Source organism: Oncorhynchus kisutch, unplaced genomic scaffold, assembly GCF_002021735.2.
Source record: "Oncorhynchus kisutch isolate 150728-3 unplaced genomic scaffold, Okis_V2 scaffold3147, whole genome shotgun sequence".
In the NCBI taxonomy this organism is placed as follows: Eukaryota; Metazoa; Chordata; class Actinopteri; order Salmoniformes; family Salmonidae; genus Oncorhynchus; species Oncorhynchus kisutch.
In genome coordinates, this window is record NW_022265092.1 from 547963 (window position 1) to 571166 (window position 23204).

The window sequence follows — 23204 nt, forward strand, 5'->3', positions numbered from 1 at the left end:
TGTCCTGTGTGAATCTAAGTGTGCGTTCTCTAATTCTCTCCTTCTCTCTTTCTTTCTCTCTCTCGGAGGACCTGAGCCCTAGGACCATGCCCCAGGACTACCTGACATGATGACTCCTTGCTGTCCCCAGTCCATCTGACCGTGCTGCTGCTCCAGTTTCAACTGTTCTGCCTTATTATTATACGACCATGATGGTCATTTATGAACATTTGAACATCTTGGCCATGTTCTGTTATAATCTCCACCCGGCACAGCCAGAAGAGGACTGGCCACCCCACATAGCCTGGTTCCTCTCTAGGTTTCTTCCTAGGTTTTGGCCTTTCAAGGGAGTTTTTCCTAGCCACTGTGCTTCTACACCTGCATTGCTTGCTGTTTGGGGTTTTAGGCTGGGTTTCTGTACAGCACTTTGAGATATCAGCTGATGTACGAAGGGCTATATAAATAAATTTGATTTGATTTTTGATTTGATTTTATCCTGAAACACAGAGACAAACAACCAGCTTAGCGGGGACATCCTGAAACACAGAGACAGACAACCAGCTTAGTGGAGACATCCTGAAACACAGGGAAAGACAACCAGCCAGCTAATTAGGAACATCCTGAAAAATAGATAGAGACACTCAGTTTAGTGGAGACATCTGGAAACACAGAGACAGACAACCAGCTTAGTGGAGACATCCTGAAACACAGAGACAGACAACCAGCTTAGTGGAGACATCCTGAAACACAGGGACAGACAACCAGCTTAGTGGAGACATCCTGAAACACAGAGACAGACAACCAGCTTAGTGGAGACATCCTGAAACACAGGGACAGACAACCAGCTTAGTGGAGACATCCTGAAACACAGAGACAGACAACCAGCTTAGTGGAGACATCCTGAAACACAGAGACAGACAACCAGCTTAGTGGGGACATCCTGAAACACAGGGACAGACAACCAGCTTAGTGGGGACATCCTGAAACACAGGGACAGACAACCAGCTTAGTGGGGACATCCTGAAAAATAGATAGAGACACTCAGTTTAGTGGAGACATCTGGAAATACAGAGACAGACAACCAGCTTAGTGGGGACATCCTGAAACACAGGGACAGACAACCAGCTTAGTGGGGACATCCTGAAAAATAGATAGAGACACTCAGTTTAGTGGAGACATCTGGAAATACAGAGACAGACAACCAGCTTAGTGGGGACATCCTGAAACACAGAGACAAACAACCAGCTTAGTGGAGACATCCTGAAACACAGGGACAGACAACCAGCTTAGTGGGGACATCCTGAAACAGAAGCATACAACCAGCTTAGTGGGGACATCCTGAAACACAGGGAAAGACAACCATCCAGCTAATTAGGAACATCCTGAAAAATAGATAGAGACACTCAGTTTAGTGGAGACATCTGGAAACACAGAGACAGACAACCAGCTTAGTGGAGACATCCTGAAACACAGGGAAAGACAACCAGCCAGCTAATTAGGAACATCCTGAAAAATAGATAGAGACACTCAGTTTAGTGGAGACATCTGGAAACACAGAGACAGACAACCAGTTTAGTGGAGACATCCTGAAACACAGAGACAGACAACCAGCTTAGTGGGGACATCCTGAAACACAGAGACAGACAACCAGCTTAGTGGAGACATCCTGAAACGCCAGAACCAGTCATCCACCGCAGGAGCCTCGTTCTGACTCTGATGCCAAGGAGCCAGAACCGGCTGATACCCCAATACACACTGGAAAGGAGAGAAGTTAGTGGAGGAGTGGCGGAGTGAGTTCTGGGCCATCTCTGCCCAGGGCACAAACGCTGCCCAGTTCCCAGGCCGGTCCTGGCAATAAGACCTCAGAAACCTACCCACATCCTGGTTAACTCTCTCCACCTGCCCGTTTCTCTTGGGGTGAAAACCTGAGGTAAGGCTGACCGAGACCCCCAGACGTTCCATGAACGCCCTCCAGACTCTCAAAGTGAACTGGGGACCCCGATCAGACACTATATCCTCAGGCACCCCATAGTGCCGGAAGACGTGTGTAAACAGGGCCTCCGCAGTCTGTAGGGCCGTCAAAGGGAGGAGATGACAGGACTTTGAAAAATGATCCACAACGACCAGGATCGTGGTGTTACCCTGTGAAGGTGGAAGATCGGTTATGAAATCCACCAACAGGTGCGACCACGGCCGTTGTGGAATGGGTAAGGGTTGTAAACTTACCTCTGGGCAGGTGCCTAGGAGCCTTACGCTGGGCGCACACCGAGCAGGAGGAAACATAAACCCTCACATATTTAGCCAAAGTGGGCCACCTGTACTTCCCACTAAGACAGCGCACCGTCCGACCAATCCCAGGATGACCAGAGGAGGGTGACGTGTGGCCCCAATAGATCAGCCGGTCGCAGACAGCAGACGGAACGTACAGACGCTCAGCTGGACACTGAGGGGGAGCAGGCTCTGCACGTGATGCCCGCTCAATGTCCGCGTCCAGCTCCCACACTACCGGCGCCACCAAGCAAGAGGCGGGGGAGTATGGGAGTGGGATCCATGGACCGCTACTCTGTCCCATACAACCGGGACAGTGCGTCAGCCTTAACGTTCTGGGAGCCTGGTCTGTACGAAAGGGTGAAAACAAAACGGGTGAAAAACATGACCCACCTTAAATCTCCGGTAGTAATTGGTAAACCCTAAGAACCACTACACCTCCTTTACCGTGGTGGGAGTCGGCCAATTACGCACGGCTGAAATGCGGTCAATCTCCATCTCCACCCCTGAGGTGGAAATGCGGTACCCTAGGACAGAGACGGCTTGCTGAAAGAACAGGCATTTCTCAGCCTTGACATACAGGCCAACAGTCGTCCAAGTACACTGCGCTGGAGGACCTCCCTGTCTCTCCCAACGGTCCAGGGTCTGGATAACTTGATCCATGATGGTGCCGAGATGGTGGATTACTTTTGCTTGCTCCTGGATGCGCTCCTCGACCCCTATACCAGGGGCACCTGTTCCTGCTGATTCCATAGTAGGTCGGGAATTGTGTAAGGGGTGCGTAACTGGTGGCAAGGAAGTCAAACGCAGGAGAGCAGAACTTGTTGAATAGCTGGAGCAGTTTAATATATAAAACTAACAGCAAACACATGGGTACTAAACCCGTAGCGCACCAGTCACACATAGCACAAGAACTTACAATAAACTATTCCTGACAAGGACATGGGGGAAACAGAGGGAACATAAACAGCAAACACATGGGTACTAAACCCGTAGCGCACCAGTCACACATAGCACAAGAACTTACAATAAACTATTCCTGACAAGGACATGGGGGAAACAGAGGGAACATAAACAGCAAACACATGGGTACTAAACCCGTAGCGCACCAGTCACACATAGCACAAGAACTTACAATAAACTATTCCTGACAAGGACATGGGGGAAACAGAGGGAACATAAACAGCAAACACATGGGTACTAAACCCGTAGCGCACCAGTCACACATAGCACAAGAACTTACAATAAACTATTCCTGACAAGGACATGGGGGAAACAGAGGGAACATAAACAGCAAACACATGGGTACTAAACCCGTAGCGCACCAGTCACACATAGCACAAGAACTTACAATAAACTATTCCTGACAAGGACATGGGGGAAACAGAGGGAACATAAACAGCAAACACATTGGTACTAAACCCGTAGCGCACCAGTCACACATAGCACAAGAACTTACAATAAACTATTCCTGACAAGGACATGGGGGAAACAGAGGGAACATAAACAGCAAACACATGGGTACTAAACCCGTAGCGCACCAGTCACACATAGCACAAGAACTTACAATAAACTATTCCTGACAAGGACATGGGGGAAACAGAGGGAACATAAACAGCAAACACATGGGTACTAAACCCGTAGCGCACCAGTCACACATAGCACAAGAACTTACAATAAACTATTCCTGACAAGGACATGGGGGAAACAGAGGGAACATAAACAGCAAACACATGGGTACTAAACCCGTAGCGCACCAGTCACACATAGCACAAGAACTTACAATAAACTATTCCTGACAAGGACATGGGGGAAACAGAGGGAACATAAACAGCAAACACATGGGTACTAAACCCGTAGCGCACCAGTCACACATAGCACAAGAACTTACAATAAACTATTCCTGACAAGGACATGGGGGAAACAGAGGGAACATAAACAGCAAACACATGGGTACTAAACCCGTAGCGCACCAGTCACACATAGCACAAGAACTTACAATAAACTATTCCTGACAAGGACATGGGGGAAACAGAGGGAACATAAACAGCAAACACATGGGTACTAAACCCGTAGCGCACCAGTCACACATAGCACAAGAACTTACAATAAACTATTCCTGACAAGGACATGGGGGAAACAGAGGGAACATAAACAGCAAACACATGGGTACTAAACCCGTAGCGCACCAGTCACACATAGCACAAGAACTTACAATAAACTATTCCTGACAAGGACATGGGGGAAACAGAGGGAACATAAACAGCAAACACATGGGTACTAAACCCGTAGCGCACCAGTCACACATAGCACAAGAACTTACAATAAACTATTCCTGACAAGGACATGGGGGAAACAGAGGGAACATAAACAGCAAACACATGGGTACTAAACCCGTAGCGCACCAGTCACACATAGCACAAGAACTTACAATAAACTATTCCTGACAAGGACATGGGGGAAACAGAGGGAACATAAACAGCAAACACATTGGTACTAAACCCGTAGCGCACCAGTCACACATAGCACAAGAACTTACAATAAACTATTCCTGACAAGGACATGGGGGAAACAGAGGGAACATAAACAGCAAACACATGGGTACTAAACCCGTAGCGCACCAGTCACACATAGCACAAGAACTTACAATAAACTATTCCTGACAAGGACATGGGGGAAACAGAGGGAACATAAACAGCAAACACATTGGTACTAAACCCGTAGCGCACCAGTCACACATAGCACAAGAACTTACAATAAACTATTCCTGACAAGGACATGGGGGAAACAGAGGGAACATAAACAGCAAACACATGGGTACTAAACCCGTAGCGCACCAGTCACACATAGCACAAGAACTTACAATAAACTATTCCTGACAAGGACATGGGGGAAACAGAGGGAACATAAACAGCAAACACATGGGTACTAAACCCGTAGCGCACCAGTCACACATAGCACAAGAACTTACAATAAACTATTCCTGACAAGGACATGGGGGAAACAGAGGGAACATAAACAGCAAACACATGGGTACTAAACCCGTAGCGCACCAGTCACACATAGCACAAGAACTTACAATAAACTATTCCTGACAAGGACATGGGGGAAACAGAGGGAACATAAACAGCAAACACATGGGTACTAAACCCGTAGCGCACCAGTCACACATAGCACAAGAACTTACAATAAACTATTCCTGACAAGGACATGGGGGAAACAGAGGGAACATAAACAGCAAACACATGGGTACTAAACCCGTAGCGCACCAGTCACACATAGCACAAGAACTTACAATAAACTATTCCTGACAAGGACATGGGGGAAACAGAGGGAACATAAACAGCAAACACATGGGTACTAAACCCGTAGCGCACCAGTCACACATAGCACAAGAACTTACAATAAACTATTCCTGACAAGGACATGGGGGAAACAGAGGGAACATAAACAGCAAACACATGGGTACTAAACCCGTAGCGCACCAGTCACACATAGCACAAGAACTTACAATAAACTATTCCTGACAAGGACATGGGGGAAACAGAGGGAACATAAACAGCAAACACATGGGTACTAAACCCGTAGCGCACCAGTCACACATAGCACAAGAACTTACAATAAACTATTCCTGACAAGGACATGGGGGAAACAGAGGGAACATAAACAGCAAACACATGGGTACTAAACCCGTAGCGCACCAGTCACACATAGCACAAGAACTTACAATAAACTATTCCTGACAAGGACATGGGGGAAACAGAGGGAACATAAACAGCAAACACATGGGTACTAAACCCGTAGCGCACCAGTCACACATAGCACAAGAACTTACAATAAACTATTCCTGACAAGGACATGGGGGAAACAGAGGGAACATAAACAGCAAACACATGGGTACTAAACCCGTAGCGCACCAGTCACACATAGCACAAGAACTTACAATAAACTATTCCTGACAAGGACATGGGGGAAACAGAGGGAACATAAACAGCAAACACATGGGTACTAAACCCGTAGCGCACCAGTCACACATAGCACAAGAACTTACAATAAACTATTCCTGACAAGGACATGGGGGAAACAGAGGGAACATAAACAGCAAACACATGGGTACTAAACCCGTAGCGCACCAGTCACACATAGCACAAGAACTTACAATAAACTATTCCTGACAAGGACATGGGGGAAACAGAGGGAACATAAACAGCAAACACATGGGTACTAAACCCGTAGCGCACCAGTCACACATAGCACAAGAACTTACAATAAACTATTCCTGACAAGGACATGGGGGAAACAGAGGGAACATAAACAGCAAACACATGGGTACTAAACCCGTAGCGCACCAGTCACACATAGCACAAGAACTTACAATAAACTATTCCTGACAAGGACATGGGGGAAACAGAGGGAACATAAACAGCAAACACATGGGTACTAAACCCGTAGCGCACCAGTCACACATAGCACAAGAACTTACAATAAACTATTCCTGACAAGGACATGGGGGAAACAGAGGGAACATAAACAGCAAACACATTGGTACTAAACCCGTAGCGCACCAGTCACACATAGCACAAGAACTTACAATAAACTATTCCTGACAAGGACATGGGGGAAACAGAGGGAACATAAACAGCAAACACATTGGTACTAAACCCGTAGCGCACCAGTCACACATAGCACAAGAACTTACAATAAACTATTCCTGACAAGGACATGGGGGAAACAGAGGGAACATAAACAGCAAACACATGGGTACTAAACCCGTAGCGCACCAGTCACACATAGCACAAGAACTTACAATAAACTATTCCTGACAAGGACATGGGGGAAACAGAGGGAACATAAACAGCAAACACATGGGTACTAAACCCGTAGCGCACCAGTCACACATAGCACAAGAACTTACAATAAACTATTCCTGACAAGGACATGGGGGAAACAGAGGGAACATAAACAGCAAACACATGGGTACTAAACCCGTAGCGCACCAGTCACACATAGCACAAGAACTTACAATAAACTATTCCTGACAAGGACATGGGGGAAACAGAGGGAACATAAACAGCAAACACATTGGTACTAAACCCGTAGCGCACCAGTCACACATAGCACAAGAACTTACAATAAACTATTCCTGACAAGGACATGGGGGAAACAGAGGGAACATAAACAGCAAACACATGGGTACTAAACCCGTAGCGCACCAGTCACACATAGCACAAGAACTTACAATAAACTATTCCTGACAAGGACATGGGGGAAACAGAGGGAACATAAACAGCAAACACATTGGTACTAAACCCGTAGCGCACCAGTCACACATAGCACAAGAACTTACAATAAACTATTCCTGACAAGGACATGGGGGAAACAGAGGGAACATAAACAGCAAACACATGGGTACTAAACCCGTAGCGCACCAGTCACACATAGCACAAGAACTTACAATAAACTATTCCTGACAAGGACATGGGGGAAACAGAGGGAACATAAACAGCAAACACATGGGTACTAAACCCGTAGCGCACCAGTCACACATAGCACAAGAACTTACAATAAACTATTCCTGACAAGGACATGGGGGAAACAGAGGGAACATAAACAGCAAACACATGGGTACTAAACCCGTAGCGCACCAGTCACACATAGCACAAGAACTTACAATAAACTATTCCTGACAAGGACATGGGGGAAACAGAGGGAACATAAACAGCAAACACATGGGTACTAAACCCGTAGCGCACCAGTCACACATAGCACAAGAACTTACAATAAACTATTCCTGACAAGGACATGGGGGAAACAGAGGGAACATAAACAGCAAACACATGGGTACTAAACCCGTAGCGCACCAGTCACACATAGCACAAGAACTTACAATAAACTATTCCTGACAAGGACATGGGAGAAACAGAGGGAACATAAACAGCAAACACATGGGTACTAAACCCGTAGCGCACCAGTCACACATAGCACAAGAACTTACAATAAACTATTCCTGACAAGGACATGGGGGAAACAGAGGGAACATAAACAGCAAACACATGGGTACTAAACCCGTAGCGCACCAGTCACACATAGCACAAGAACTTACAATAAACTATTCCTGACAAGGACATGGGGGAAACAGAGGGAACATAAACAGCAAACACATGGGTACTAAACCCGTAGCGCACCAGTCACACATAGCACAAGAACTTACAATAAACTATTCCTGACAAGGACATGGGGGAAACAGAGGGAACATAAACAGCAAACACATGGGTACTAAACCCGTAGCGCACCAGTCACACATAGCACAAGAACTTACAATAAACTATTCCTGACAAGGACATGGGGGAAACAGAGGGAACATAAACAGCAAACACATGGGTACTAAACCCGTAGCGCACCAGTCACACATAGCACAAGAACTTACAATAAACTATTCCTGACAAGGACATGGGGGAAACAGAGGGAACATAAACAGCAAACACATGGGTACTAAACCCGTAGCGCACCAGTCACACATAGCACAAGAACTTACAATAAACTATTCCTGACAAGGACATGGGGGAAACAGAGGGAACATAAACAGCAAACACATGGGTACTAAACCCGTAGCGCACCAGTCACACATAGCACAAGAACTTACAATAAACTATTCCTGACAAGGACATGGGGGAAACAGAGGGAACATAAACAGCAAACACATGGGTACTAAACCCGTAGCGCACCAGTCACACATAGCACAAGAACTTACAATAAACTATTCCTGACAAGGACATGGGGGAAACAGAGGGAACATAAACAGCAAACACATGGGTACTAAACCCGTAGCGCACCAGTCACACATAGCACAAGAACTTACAATAAACTATTCCTGACAAGGACATGGGGGAAACAGAGGGAACATAAACAGCAAACACATGGGTACTAAACCCGTAGCGCACCAGTCACACATAGCACAAGAACTTACAATAAACTATTCCTGACAAGGACATGGGGGAAACAGAGGGAACATAAACAGCAAACACATGGGTACTAAACCCGTAGCGCACCAGTCACACATAGCACAAGAACTTACAATAAACTATTCCTGACAAGGACATGGGGGAAACAGAGGGAACATAAACAGCAAACACATGGGTACTAAACCCGTAGCGCACCAGTCACACATAGCACAAGAACTTACAATAAACTATTCCTGACAAGGACATGGGGGAAACAGAGGGAACATAAACAGCAAACACATTGGTACTAAACCCGTAGCGCACCAGTCACACATAGCACAAGAACTTACAATAAACTATTCCTGACAAGGACATGGGGGAAACAGAGGGAACATAAACAGCAAACACATTGGTACTAAACCCGTAGCGCACCAGTCACACATAGCACAAGAACTTACAATAAACTATTCCTGACAAGGACATGGGGGAAACAGAGGGAACATAAACAGCAAACACATGGGTACTAAACCCGTAGCGCACCAGTCACACATAGCACAAGAACTTACAATAAACTATTCCTGACAAGGACATGGGGGAAACAGAGGGAACATAAACAGCAAACACATGGGTACTAAACCCGTAGCGCACCAGTCACACATAGCACAAGAACTTACAATAAACTATTCCTGACAAGGACATGGGGGAAACAGAGGGAACATAAACAGCAAACACATGGGTACTAAACCCGTAGCGCACCAGTCACACATAGCACAAGAACTTACAATAAACTATTCCTGACAAGGACATGGGGGAAACAGAGGGAACATAAACAGCAAACACATTGGTACTAAACCCGTAGCGCACCAGTCACACATAGCACAAGAACTTACAATAAACTATTCCTGACAAGGACATGGGGGAAACAGAGGGAACATAAACAGCAAACACATGGGTACTAAACCCGTAGCGCACCAGTCACACATAGCACAAGAACTTACAATAAACTATTCCTGACAAGGACATGGGGGAAACAGAGGGAACATAAACAGCAAACACATTGGTACTAAACCCGTAGCGCACCAGTCACACATAGCACAAGAACTTACAATAAACTATTCCTGACAAGGACATGGGGGAAACAGAGGGAACATAAACAGCAAACACATGGGTACTAAACCCGTAGCGCACCAGTCACACATAGCACAAGAACTTACAATAAACTATTCCTGACAAGGACATGGGGGAAACAGAGGGAACATAAACAGCAAACACATGGGTACTAAACCCGTAGCGCACCAGTCACACATAGCACAAGAACTTACAATAAACTATTCCTGACAAGGACATGGGGGAAACAGAGGGAACATAAACAACATGTAATTAGGGAATTGAAACCAGGTGTGTGTGAAAACAAGACAAAACAAATGGAACATGAAAAATGGATTGGCGATGGCTAGAAGACCGGTGACGTCGACAGACGAACACCGCAAAAAACAAGGAGAGGAACCGACTTCGGTAGAAGTCGTGACAAGTCTTAGCTATTACCCACTATGCACTATCCACTAGCCACTACAGTCTTAGCTGTTACCCACTACGCACTATCCACTAGCCACTACAGTGTTAGCTATTACCCACTACGCACTATCCACTAGCCTCTACAATCTTAGCTATTTCCCACTATCCACTAGCATCTACAGTCTTAGCGATTTCCCACTACACACTATCCACTAGCCTCTACCCTGTAGTCAGGCTCAGAAATGCTACTGAAGGCTTAAGGGATTAACAGATGATCTACCCCATCAAATCAGTGATGGCAGAACCCAAAGGTCAGAGTTCTATTAGGGATATATCAAATCAGTGAGAGCAGAACCCAAAGGTCAGAGTTCTATTAGGGATATATCAAATCATTGAGAGCAGAACCCAAAGGTCAGTGTTCTATTAGGGATATATCAAATCATTGAGAGCAGAACCCAAAGGTCAGAGTTCTATTAGGGATATATCAAATCATTGAGAGCAGAACCCAAAGGTCAGAGTTCTATTAGGGATATATCAAATCAGTGAGAGCAGAACCCAAAGGTCAGAGTTCTATTAGGGATATATCAAATCAGTGATGGCAGAACCCAAAGGTCAGTGTTCTATTAGGGATAGTGTTACATACACATACAGTTGAAGACAGAAGTTTACATACACTTAGGTTGGAGTCATTGAAACTCGTTTTTCAACCACTGCACACGTTTCTTGTTAACAAACTATATTTTTGGCAAGTCGGTTAGGACATCTACTTTGTGCATGACACAAGCAATTTTTCCAACAATTGTTTACAGACAGATTATTTAACTTATAATTCATTGTATCACAATTCCAGTGAGTCAGAAGTTTACATACACTAAGTTGAATGTGCCTTTAAACAGCTTGGGAAATTCCAGAAAATTATGTCATGGCTTTAGAAGCTTTTGATAGGCTAATTGACATAATTTGAGTCAATTGGAGGTGTATTTGTGGATGTATTTCAAGGCCTACCTTCAAACTCAGTGCCTCTGCTTGACATCATGGGAAAATGTAAAGAAATCAGTCAAGACCACAGAAAAATAATTGTAGACCTCCACAAGTCTGGTTCATCCTTGGGAGCAATTTCCAAACGTCTGAAGGTACCATGTTCAACTGTACAAACGATAGTACGGAAGTATAAACAACATGGGACCACGCAGCCGTCATACCGCTCAGGGAGGAGACGCGTTCTGTCTCCTAGAGATGAGCGTACTTTGGTGCGAAAAGTGCAAATCAATCCCAGAACAACAGCAAAGGACCTTGTGAAGATGCTGGAAGAAACAGGTACAAAAGTATCTATATCTACAGTAAAATGAGTCCTATATCGACATAACCTGAAAGGCCACTCAGCAAGGAAGAAGCCACTGCTCCAAAACCACCATAAAAAAGCCAGACTACGGTTTGCAACTGCACATGGGGACAAAGGTTGCACTTTTTGGAGAAATGTCCTCTCGTCTGATGAAACAAAAATTTGGCCATAATGACCATTGTAATGTTTGGAGGAAAAAGGGGGAGGCTTGCAAGCCGAAGAACACCATCCCAGCTGTGAAACACGGGGGTGGCAGCATCATGTTGTGGGGGTACTTTGCTGCAGGAGGGACTGGTGCACTTCACAAAAATAGATGGCATCATGAGGTAGGAAAATTATGTGGATATATTGAAGCAACATCTCAAGACATCAGTCAGGAAGTTAAAGCTTGGTCACAAATGGGTCTTCCAAATGGACAATGACCCCAAGCATACTTCCAAAATGGCCTAAGGACAACAAAGTCAAGGTATTGGCATGGCCATCACAAAGCACTGACCTCAATCCCATAGACAATTTGTGGGCAGAACTGAAAAAGTGTTTGTGAACATGGAGGCCTACAAACCTGACTCGGTTACACCAGCTCTGTCAGGAGGAATGGGCCAAAATTCACACAACTTATTGTGGGAAGCTTGTGGAAGGCTACCTGAACCGTTTGACCCAAGTTAAACAATTTAAAGGAAATACTAAATACTAATTGGGTGTATGTAAACCTATGACCCACTGGGAATGTGATGAAAGAAATAAAAGCTGAAATAAATCATTCTCTCTACTATCTGACATGTCACATTCTTAAAATAAAGTGGTGATCCTAACTGACCTAAGACAGGGAATGTTTTACTAGGATTAAATGTCAGAAATTGTGAAAAACTGAGTTTAAATGTATTTGGCTAAGGTGTATGTAAACTTCCGACTTCAACTGTACATTACCGTACAGCCCTGAAGGATGTCTGAACAATGTACTGTATAATGTACTGTATCTAACCTTGTGTTTGAACTATATGATGGACTGTATCTAACCTTGTGTTTGAACTTGTTGGAGTTATTGTGCTCCTTCTTGTTGAGGTCTATGAAGTAGTTAGTGATGTGGTCCTTGGCTCTACAGTCCATGTCCCAGTTGATCTTGAAGGAGTCACAGGTGATGTTGGTGATCTTGACGTTCTGAGGAACAGGAAGATCCTCCTTTTCCGCGATGCTGCTGTCCTGAGAGTTGTCTCCTGCCAACACAGGAAGTAGACAACACAGGCAACAAATAGTAAATAAATCAATAAAGGCATTAGAGAGAGTGAGAGGAGATCAACATGCTTACAGGTTGCAGCGTTGGGGATCTGCTCTGCCTCCAGCACACCTGTCTCCACTCACACAGTCAGATACACCAACACAGAGAGAGAGAGAGAGAGAGAGAGAGAGAGAGAGAGAGAGAACCCTGGGGGAGTGGCGGCAGGATAGGGAAACACAGGATGAGAAGTAGAGGGCGTGGCAGGGGCAGACGTAACAATAGTAACAGAATGGTATGGGGTATAGCTCACTGTAAGTGGTATGTAGTAACAGAATGGTATGGGGTATAGCTCACTGTAAATGGTATGTAGTAACAGAATGGTATGGGTTATTGCCAACTGTAAATGGTATGTTGTAACAGAATGGTATGGGGTATAGCTCACTGTAAGTGGTATGTTGTAACAGAATGGTATGGGGTATAGCCTACTGTAAGTGGTATGTTGTAACATAATGGTATGGGGTATAGCCTACTGTAAGTGGTATGTAGTAACACTGTAAGTGGTATGTAGTAACAGAATGGTATGGGGTAACACCTTTATTTAACCAGGTAGGCTAGTTGAGAACACCTTTATTTAACCAGGTGGCTAGTTGAGAACACCTTTATTTAACCAGGTAGGCTAGTTGAGAACACCTTTATTTAACCAGGTAGGCTAGTTGAGAACAAGTTCTCATTTACAACTGCGACCTGGCCAAGATAAAGCAAAGCATTGTGACACAGACAACAACACAGAGTTGCACATGGAACAAACAAAACATAGTCAATAATACAGTAGAACAAGAGAAAACAAAACAAAGTCTATATACAGTGAGTGCAAATTAGGTATGAGATAAGATAAGAGAGTTAAGGCAATACATAGGCCATGGTGGTGAAGTAATTACAATATAGCAATTAAACACTGGAATGGTAGATGTGCAGAAGATGAATGTGCAAGTAGAGATACTGGGGTGTAAAGGAGTGTTTGCTATTCCCATGTGTAACTCTGTGTTGTCTGTTCACACTGCTATGCTTTATCTTGGCCAGGTCGCAGTTGTAAATGAGAACTTGTTCTCAACTAGCCTACCTGGTTAAATAAAGGTGTTCTCAACTAGCCTACCTGGTTAAATAAAGGTGTTCTCAACTAGCCTACCTGGTTAAATAAAGGTGTTCTCAACTGGCCTACCTGGTTAAATAAAGGTGTTCTCAACTAGCCTCCCTGGTTAAATAAAGGTGTTCTCAACTAGCCTACCTGGTTAAATAAAGGTGTTCTCAACTAGCCTACCTGGTTAAATAAAGGTGTTCTCAACTAGCCTACCTGGTTAAATAAAGGTGTTCTCAACTAGCCTACCTGGTTAAATAAAGGTGTTCTCAACTAGCCTACCTGGTTAAATAAAGGTGTTCTCAACTAGCCTACCTGGTTAAATAAAGGTGTTCTCAACTAGCCTACCTGGTTAAATAAAGGTGTTCTCAACTAGCCTACCTGGTTAAATAAAGGTGTTCTCAACTAGCCTACCTGGTTAAACAAAGGTGAAATAAAAAATATTTAAAAAAACATTATCAAGCATTTCACACATGTTGTCCAGATACTGACTGTTAGCACTTGGTGGTCTATAGCAGTTTCCCACCAGAATGGTCTTTAGGTGAGGCAGATGAACCTGTAGCCATATTACTTCAACAGTATTTTACATGAGATCCTCTCTAAGCTTTACAGGTATGTGGTTCTGAATATAAATGGCCACACCTCCACCTTTGGCATTTCTGTCTTTACTGTAGATCTTATAACCATGTATTGCTATCACTTTAACATCTACGTGAGTTTCAGAGATGGTCAGAATATGAATGTCATCTGTTACTAGCAAATTATTGATTTCATGAACCTTGTTTCTTAACTGGTTGCCTCACATCCGGATGTGATTAGGAGTCCCATCAGGCGGCGGGCAATTGGCCCTGCGTCGTCCGGGTTTGGCCGGAGTAGGCCGTCATTGTAAATAATAATTTGTTCTTAACAGACTTTCCTAGTTAAATAAAAAATGTAAAAATGAAGCTACATATGTTAATGTGGGCTATTTTCAACACTTTTCTGGGATGCCTGATTGTTTTTATTGCTTTACTGGGAAGCTTAGCAGAGGTAGACATGCTCAGGTTATTTATGTTAGTGCAGGGTAAGCTGCACACAGTGGATTTCCTGCTAAGGCAAACCGCCTCAGTGCTAACAGTATAACTCTCGTCAAAGACGCATGATTACTTCATACAATAGTTGTAGGATCAGCAGAGGCATTCAGGGTAGTTAGAGGGACATAAATTAGGTTACTTACATTGTGTCTTCCAACGCCCCTGGGATAATGTACATTTACTGAAGCATTATGACAACTCAGCGACACAATGGTAGGGATTCAATGAGCTGGGCTTGGGTCATTGATAAGTCATTGTCTCAACGCATCCTTATAATGCTGTGAAAGGAACCCAAATGATTTGGGTGGATCCCATCCTCCTCATAATACAAGCTTTGTTTCCAGAAGGTATCAAAATTGTCAATAAATGTTCCACCCACAGAGCTGAAATAGTCTGGTAGCCAGTTATGGAGGGATAAAAGTCTGCTGAACCGTTCAATGCCACCATTTAGGGAGGGCAGAGGACAGATATTATGGGGCGTTTGTTGGTGTCAAGTAGAGACCCAATAAGTTCTTTAAAATCAATCTTCAGCTGTTCTGAACTGCCCTTCATAATCTCATTGAATCCCACATGAACTATGATAGACTCAATTTCCTGATGAGACACCTTGACTATCACTACTACTACTAAAGACGGCGCCAGAGAAGATGGCAGATGTTTTATATCCTAACTGATTGTGTTTTAAAAAAAACGTATTTTGTACATAATGTTGCTACTGCCGCTTATGACCGAAAATAACTTCTGGACATCAGAACAGTGATTTCACGAGTCCGACAAGCCCGACGTGAACGACATACTTCTTTCCCGGGAACAGGCCCAAATCCCTGTCATTTGTGTGAAGAGACGAGGGAGAAAAAGAGGATGGAGGGCAGGCTGCCTTCTGAGGATTCGTAGGCGATCGAATAAACCCCCCTGCCATCCGTTCTACTAGCTAACGTGCAATCATTGGAAAATAAAATCGACGACTTACAAGGAAGATTAAACTACCAAGGGGACATTAAAAACTGTAATATCTTATGCTTCATGGATTCATGGCTGAACGACGACATTATCAACATACAGCTGGCTGGTTATACGCTGTATGGGCAGGGTAGAACAGCGGCGTCTGGTAAGACAAGGGGTGGAGCACAATGCATATATGTAAACAACAGCTGGTGCACGATATCTAAGGAAGTCTTGAGGTTTTGCGCACCTGAGGTAGATTATCTCATGATAAGCTGTAGATCACACTATCTACATAGATAGTTTTCATCTGTATTTTTCATCTACATACCACAACAGACCAATGCTGGCACTAAGACTGGACTCAATGAAATGTATTGCGCCATAAGCGCAATACCGTGCTTCTACACCTGCATTGCTTGCTGTTTGGGGTTTTAGGCTGGGTTTCTGTACAGCACTTTGAGATATCAGCTGATGTACGAAGGGCTATATAAATAAATTTGATTTGATTTGATTTGATTTGATAAGCAAACAGGAAAAAGCTTATCCAGATGCCGGGGACTTTAATGCAGGGAAACTTAAATCTGTTTTACCAAATTTCTATCAGGATGTTAAATGTGCAACCAGAGGGAAAAAACCTCAAGACCACCATTACTCCACACAGAGATGGGTACAAGCTCTCTCTCATCCTCCATTTGGCAAATCTGACCATAATTCTATCCTCCTGGTTCCTGTTTACAAGCAGAAATTCAAGCAGGAAGTACCAGTGACTCGGTCAATAAAAAAGTAGTCAGATGAAGCAGATGCTAAGCTACAAGAATTTTTGCTAGCACACTGGAATATGTTCCGGGATTCTTCCGATGGCATTGAGGAGTATACCACCTCAGTCATTGCCTTCATCAATAAGTGCATCGATGACGTTGTCCCCACAGTGACTGTACGTACATACCCCAACCAGAAGCCATGGATTACAGGCAACAATCGTACTGAGCAAAAGGCTAGAGCTGCCGTTATCAAGGAGCGGGACTCTAATAAGGAAGCTGATAAGAAATCCCGCTATGCCCTCTGACGAACCATCAAACAGGCAAAGTGTGTCACGACTTCCGCCGAAGTTGGTTCCCCTGCCTGTTCGGGCGGTGCTCGGCGGTCGTCGTCACCGTCCTACTAGCCGCTACCGATCCCTTTTTCGTTTGTCTGTTGGTTTTGTCTTATTAGTTTCACCTGTGTGTATTTTAGTTTAATTAGCTTCCCTATATGTAGTAGGTTGTCCCGCCCTTGTTTTGTGCGGGATTGTTTTTGTTACTCTTTTGGATTGTGGTTTTCATGTGTGTATTCTCCGGACTGTTTGGTCCTGTGTTTGGGCTGGTCTGTTCTATGCGCCCTGTATGTTGGCGTGACCGTTTTTGGGCCGGAGAATAAATCACGATATACTAAACCCTGCTCTCTGCGCCTGATTCCAACCCACCACTCCTAGTATCCCGTGACAAAGTGTCAATACAGGACTAAGATCAAATTGTACTAAACCGGCTCCAACGCTCGTCGGATGTGGCAGGGCTTGCAAACCATTACAGACTACAAAGCGAAGCACAGCCGTGAGCTGCCCAATGACACGAGCCTACCAGGCGAGCTAAACTACTTCTATGCTCGCTTCGAGGCAAATAACACTGAAACATGCATGAGAGAACCAGCATCCTGACGGGATGCATCTCTGCCTGGTATGGAAACTGCTCGGCCTCCAACCACAAGGCACTACAGAGGGTAGTGCATACGGCCCAGTACATCACCGGGGCTAAGCTTCCTGCCATCCTGGACCTCTATACCAGGCATTGTCAGAGGAAGGCCCTAAAAATTGTCAAAGACTCCAAGCCACCCTAGTCATAGACTGCTCTCTCTGCTACCGCACTGCAAACGGTACCGGAGCACCAAGTCTAGGTAAAAGAGGCTTCTAAACAGCTTCTACCCCCAAGCCATAAGACTCATGAACAGCTAATCAAAATGGCAACCCAGACTAATGGCTACCCAGACTATATACCCCCTGTATATAGCCACGCTATTGTTATTTACTACTGCTCTTGAATTATTTGTTATTCTTATCTCTTACTTTTTGGGGGGTATTTTCTTAAAACTGCATTGTTGGTTAAGGGCTTGTAAGTAAGCATTTCACTGTACAATACCTATTGTATTCGGCGCATGTGACAAATACAATTTGATTTGATTTGTTCCGGACGACCATGTGACCACGCTCTCCGTAGCTGACGTGAATAAGACCTAGACTTATTACAGGTCAACATTCACAAGGCCACAGGGCCAGACGGATTACCAGGACGTGTACTCCGAGCATGCGCTGACCAACTGGCAAGTGTCTTCACTGACCTTTTCAACCTCTCCCTGACCTAGTCTGTAATACCAACATGTTTCAAGCACACCACCATAGTCCCTGTGCCCAAGAACACAAAGGCAACCTGCCTAAATGACTACAGACACGTAGCACTCACGTCTGTAGCTTGAAGTGCTTTGAAAGGCTGGTCATGGCTCACATCAACACCATTATCCCAGAAACCCTAGACCCACTCTAATTTGCATACCGCCCTAAAAGATCCACAGATTATGCAATCTCTATTGCACTCCACACTGCCCTTTCCCACCTGAACAAAAGGAACACCTACGTGAGAATGCTGTTCATTGACTACAGCTCAGCATTCAACACCATAGCGTCCTCAAAGCTCATCAATAAGCTAAGGACCCTGGGACTTAACACCTCCCTCTGCAACTGGATCCTAGACTTCCTGACAGGCCATCCCCAGGTGGTAAGGGTAGGTAACAACACATCCGCCACGCTGATCCTCAACACAGGGGCTCCTCATGGGTGCGTGCTCAGTCCCCTCCTGTACTCCCTGTTCACTCATGACTGCACGGCCAGGCACGACTCCAACACCATCATTAAGTTTGACGATGACACAACAGTGGTAGGTCTGATCACCGACAACGATGAGACAGCCTATAGGGAGATGGTCAGAGACCTGGCTGTGTGGTGCCAGGACAACAAACTCTTCCTCAACATGATCAAGACAAAGGAGATGATTGTGGACTACAGGAAAAGGAGGACCGAGCACGCCCCCATTCTCATCGAGGGGGCTGTAGTGGAGCAGGTTGAGAGGTTCAAGTTCCTTGGTGTCCACATCAACAACAAAGTAGAATGGTCCAAACTCACCAAGACAGTTGTGAAGAGGGCACAACATTGGTCAAGGCTTCTAAACAGCTTCTACCCCCCCCTCCCCCCTCCCATTTATGCTACTCTCTCTCATTATCTGTGTATAGTCACTTTAATAACTCTACCTACATGTACATAATACCTCGACTAACCGGTGCCCCCGCACATTGACTCTGTACCAGTACCCCCCTGTATATAGCCTCCACATTGACTCTGTACCAGTACCCCCTGTATATAGCCTCCACATTGACTCTGTTCCGGTACCCCCTGTATATAGCCTCCACATTGACTCTGTACCAGTACCCCCTGTATATAGCCTCCACATTGACTCTGTACCGGTACCCCCTGTATATAGCCTCCACATTGACTCTGTACCGGTACCCCCTGTATATAGCCTCCACATTGACTCTGTACCGGTACCCCCTGTATATAGCCTCCACATTGACTCTGTACCAGTACCCCCTGTATATAGCCTCCACATTGACTCTGTACCAGTACCCCCTGTATATAGTCTCCACATTGACTCTGTACCGGTACCCCCTGTATATAGCCTCCACATTGACTCTGTACCGGTACCCCCTGTATATAGCCTCCACATTGACTCTGTACCAGTACCCCCTGTATATAGCCTCCACATTGACTCTGTACCAGTACCTCCTGTATATAGCCTCCACATTGACTCTGTACCAGTACCCCCTGTATATAGCCTCCACATTGACTCTGTACCGGTACCCCCTGTATATAGCCTCCACATTGACTCTGTACCAGTACCCCCTGTATATAGCCTCCACATTGACTCTGTACCGGTACCCCCCTGTATATAGCCTCCAGATTGACTCAGTACCGGTGCACCCTGTATATAGCCTCCAGATTGACTCAGTACCGGTACCCCCATGTATATAGCCTCCACATTGACTCAGTACCGGTACCCCCTGTATATAGCCTCCACATTGACTCAGTACCGGTACCCCCTGTATATAGCCTCCACATTGACTCAGTACCGGTACCCCCTGTATATAGCCTCCACATTGACTCAGTACCGGTACCCCCCTGTATATAGCCTCCACATTGACTCTGTGCCGGTACCCCCTGTATATAGCCTCCACATTGACTCAGTACCGGTACCCCCCTGTATATAGCCTCCACATTGACTCTGTACCAGTACCCCCTGTATATAGCCTCCACATTGACTCAGTACCGGTACCCCCCTGTATATAGCCTCCACATTGACTCTGTACCAGTACCCCCTGTATATAGCCTCCACATTGACTCAGTACCGGTACCCCCCTGTATATAGCCTCCAGATTGACTCAGTACCGGTACCCCCTGTATATAGCCTCCACATTGACTCAGTACCGGTACCCCCCTGTATATAGCCTCCACATTGACTCAGTACCAGTACCCCCCTGTATATAGCCTCTTATTGTTATGTTATTGTGTTATTTTTTTATTTAGTTTATTTGGTAAATATTTTCTTATCTCTTCTTGAACTGCACTGTTGGTTAAGGGCTTGTAAGTCAGCATTTCACGGTAAGGGCAGCAGGGTCAAGTGACAAATAAAGTTTGATTTGACCAATGCAGGCTACACAGCGCTCCTTCAGCCGTGGCCCTGCTGCCCTCCGGGGTCCGGTACTTACCTTCCCTGTCACTCGGCTGTATCAAGTCCAGGTTCAGGTTCTTCATCATGTCGTCACAACGGCTGACAGGGCTGCTGGTGCTGTCGTCCACACGCGGATCCTCCATGGCCTTTACAACGTCTCCTACTGTTGTCTCTTCGTGGTGCTGATCTTCACCTTCAATACACAGTCCAGTCACTCGCTGTGCTCAGTGCTCCCCGCCCCTCCTCCCCTCCCTTCCTCCTCTGATCCCCTCCCCTGCCCCTCTCGGGTCCCCTTCCAGTACTCAAGCAGCATGGCACGGCAGCATGGCACGGCACTACTTGGACAAACGGTCCCCGCTGAGACGCAGTGGATAAACGGAAAGAAATGGAGAAAAAGGAGGGAACATGACATTATCTATTAGACACGTTATTGAATTATTAATGTGTTACTGATGTAACAGGCCAGCCACGTGTGTTTATTCAGCCTCAGGGCAGAGAACATAGAGCAGGGATTAGCAGAAAAAAATGAATTAAATGACGGTTGATGTAACCAGATTACTCTGCTGCGCCCTGTGTCGCAGCTCCTATGAAACCTCTGTAGCCTTTTCATCACGTTCATCTCTATTTTCATCACAAATAAAGGACAAGGCCAGTAAATGCTTCATTTGAAATGTGACAATATGCTGCAGGCACCTACTTTCACCTCTGGTGGTAAACCATCAGATCTAATCAAATCAAATGTTATTTGTCACATGCTTCATAATCAACAGGTGTAGTAGACCTTAAACAGGTGTAGTAGACCTTTTCCAACGATGCAGATTCAAAGATAGATAGATAGATAGATAGATAGATAGATAGATAGATAGATAGATAGATAGATAGATAGATAGATAAAAAAATTGAAATATTCACGAGGAATAAATATACAGTGAATAACGAATAATGAGTAAAGATAGCATGGCTATATACAGGAAATACCAGTACTGAGTGGAGGTACCCCTGCACATCCACTCAGTAGTGGTACTCCCTGTATATAGCCATGTTATTACCTGGTACTTCCTGTATATAGCCATGTTATTACCTGGTACTTCCTGTATATAGCCATGTTATTACCTGGTACTCCCTGTATAAAGCCATGTTATTACCTGGTACTTCCTGTATATAGCCATGTTATTACCTCGTACTTCCTGTATATAACCATGGTATTACCAGGTACTCCCTGTATATAACCATGGTATTACCTGGTACTCCCTGTATATAGCCATGTAATTACCTGGTACTTCCTGTATATAACCATGTTATTACCTGGTACTTCCTGTATATAGCCATGTTATTACCTGGTATCCCTGTACATCGACTCAGTACTAGAACTTCCTGTATATTAAATAAAGTTAAATTAAGGTCCAAAAAATAAATATAGCTATGGTATTACCTGGTACTCCCTGTATATAACCATGGTATTACCTGGTACCCCTGCACATTGACTCAGTACTGGTACTCCCTGTATATAGCCATGGTATTACCTGGTACTTCCTGTATATAGCCATGTTATTACCAGGTACTTCCTGTATATAGCCAGGTTATTACCTGGCACTTCCTGTATATAGCCATGGTATTACCTGGGACTCCCTGTTTATAACCATGTTATTACCTGGTACTCCCTGTATATAACCATGTTATTACCTGGTACTTCCTGTATATAGCCATGTTGTTACCTGGTACTTCCTGTATATAACCATGTTATTACCTGGTACCTCCTGTATATAGCCATGTTGTTACCTGGTACTTCCTGTATATAGCCATGTTGTTACATGGTACTTCCTGTATATAGCCATGTTGTTACCTGGTACTTCCTCTATATAGCCATGTTATTACCTGGTACGTCCTGTATATAGCCATGTTATTACCTGGTACTTCCTGTATATAACCATGGTATTACCAGGTACTCCCTGTATATAGCCATGTTATTACCTGGTACTTCC

The 23204-nt window shown here is 44.8% G+C and overlaps 1 protein-coding gene across 2 annotated transcripts in view; it reads right to left on the reverse strand.

Moving 5' to 3' along the window:
* Positions 1–21673, reverse strand: part of LOC109885249 (phytanoyl-CoA hydroxylase-interacting protein-like) — a 32151-nt gene extending 10478 nt beyond the window's left edge. Inside the window, exons 1-2 of one of the 2 annotated variants that reach the window (XM_031820237.1) lie at positions 21260–21584; positions 13063–13259 (exon numbers count right to left, since the gene is read on the reverse strand). In XM_031820237.1, the coding sequence (XP_031676097.1) occupies positions 13063–13259; positions 21260–21365 (303 nt within the window). In that variant the 5' untranslated portion in view covers positions 21366–21584. Of the gene's footprint in view, positions 1–13062; positions 13260–21259 lie in introns of both variants that reach the window. The other variant, XM_031820238.1, reaches the window with a different exon arrangement.
* Positions 21674–23204: the final 1531 nt, after the last annotated feature.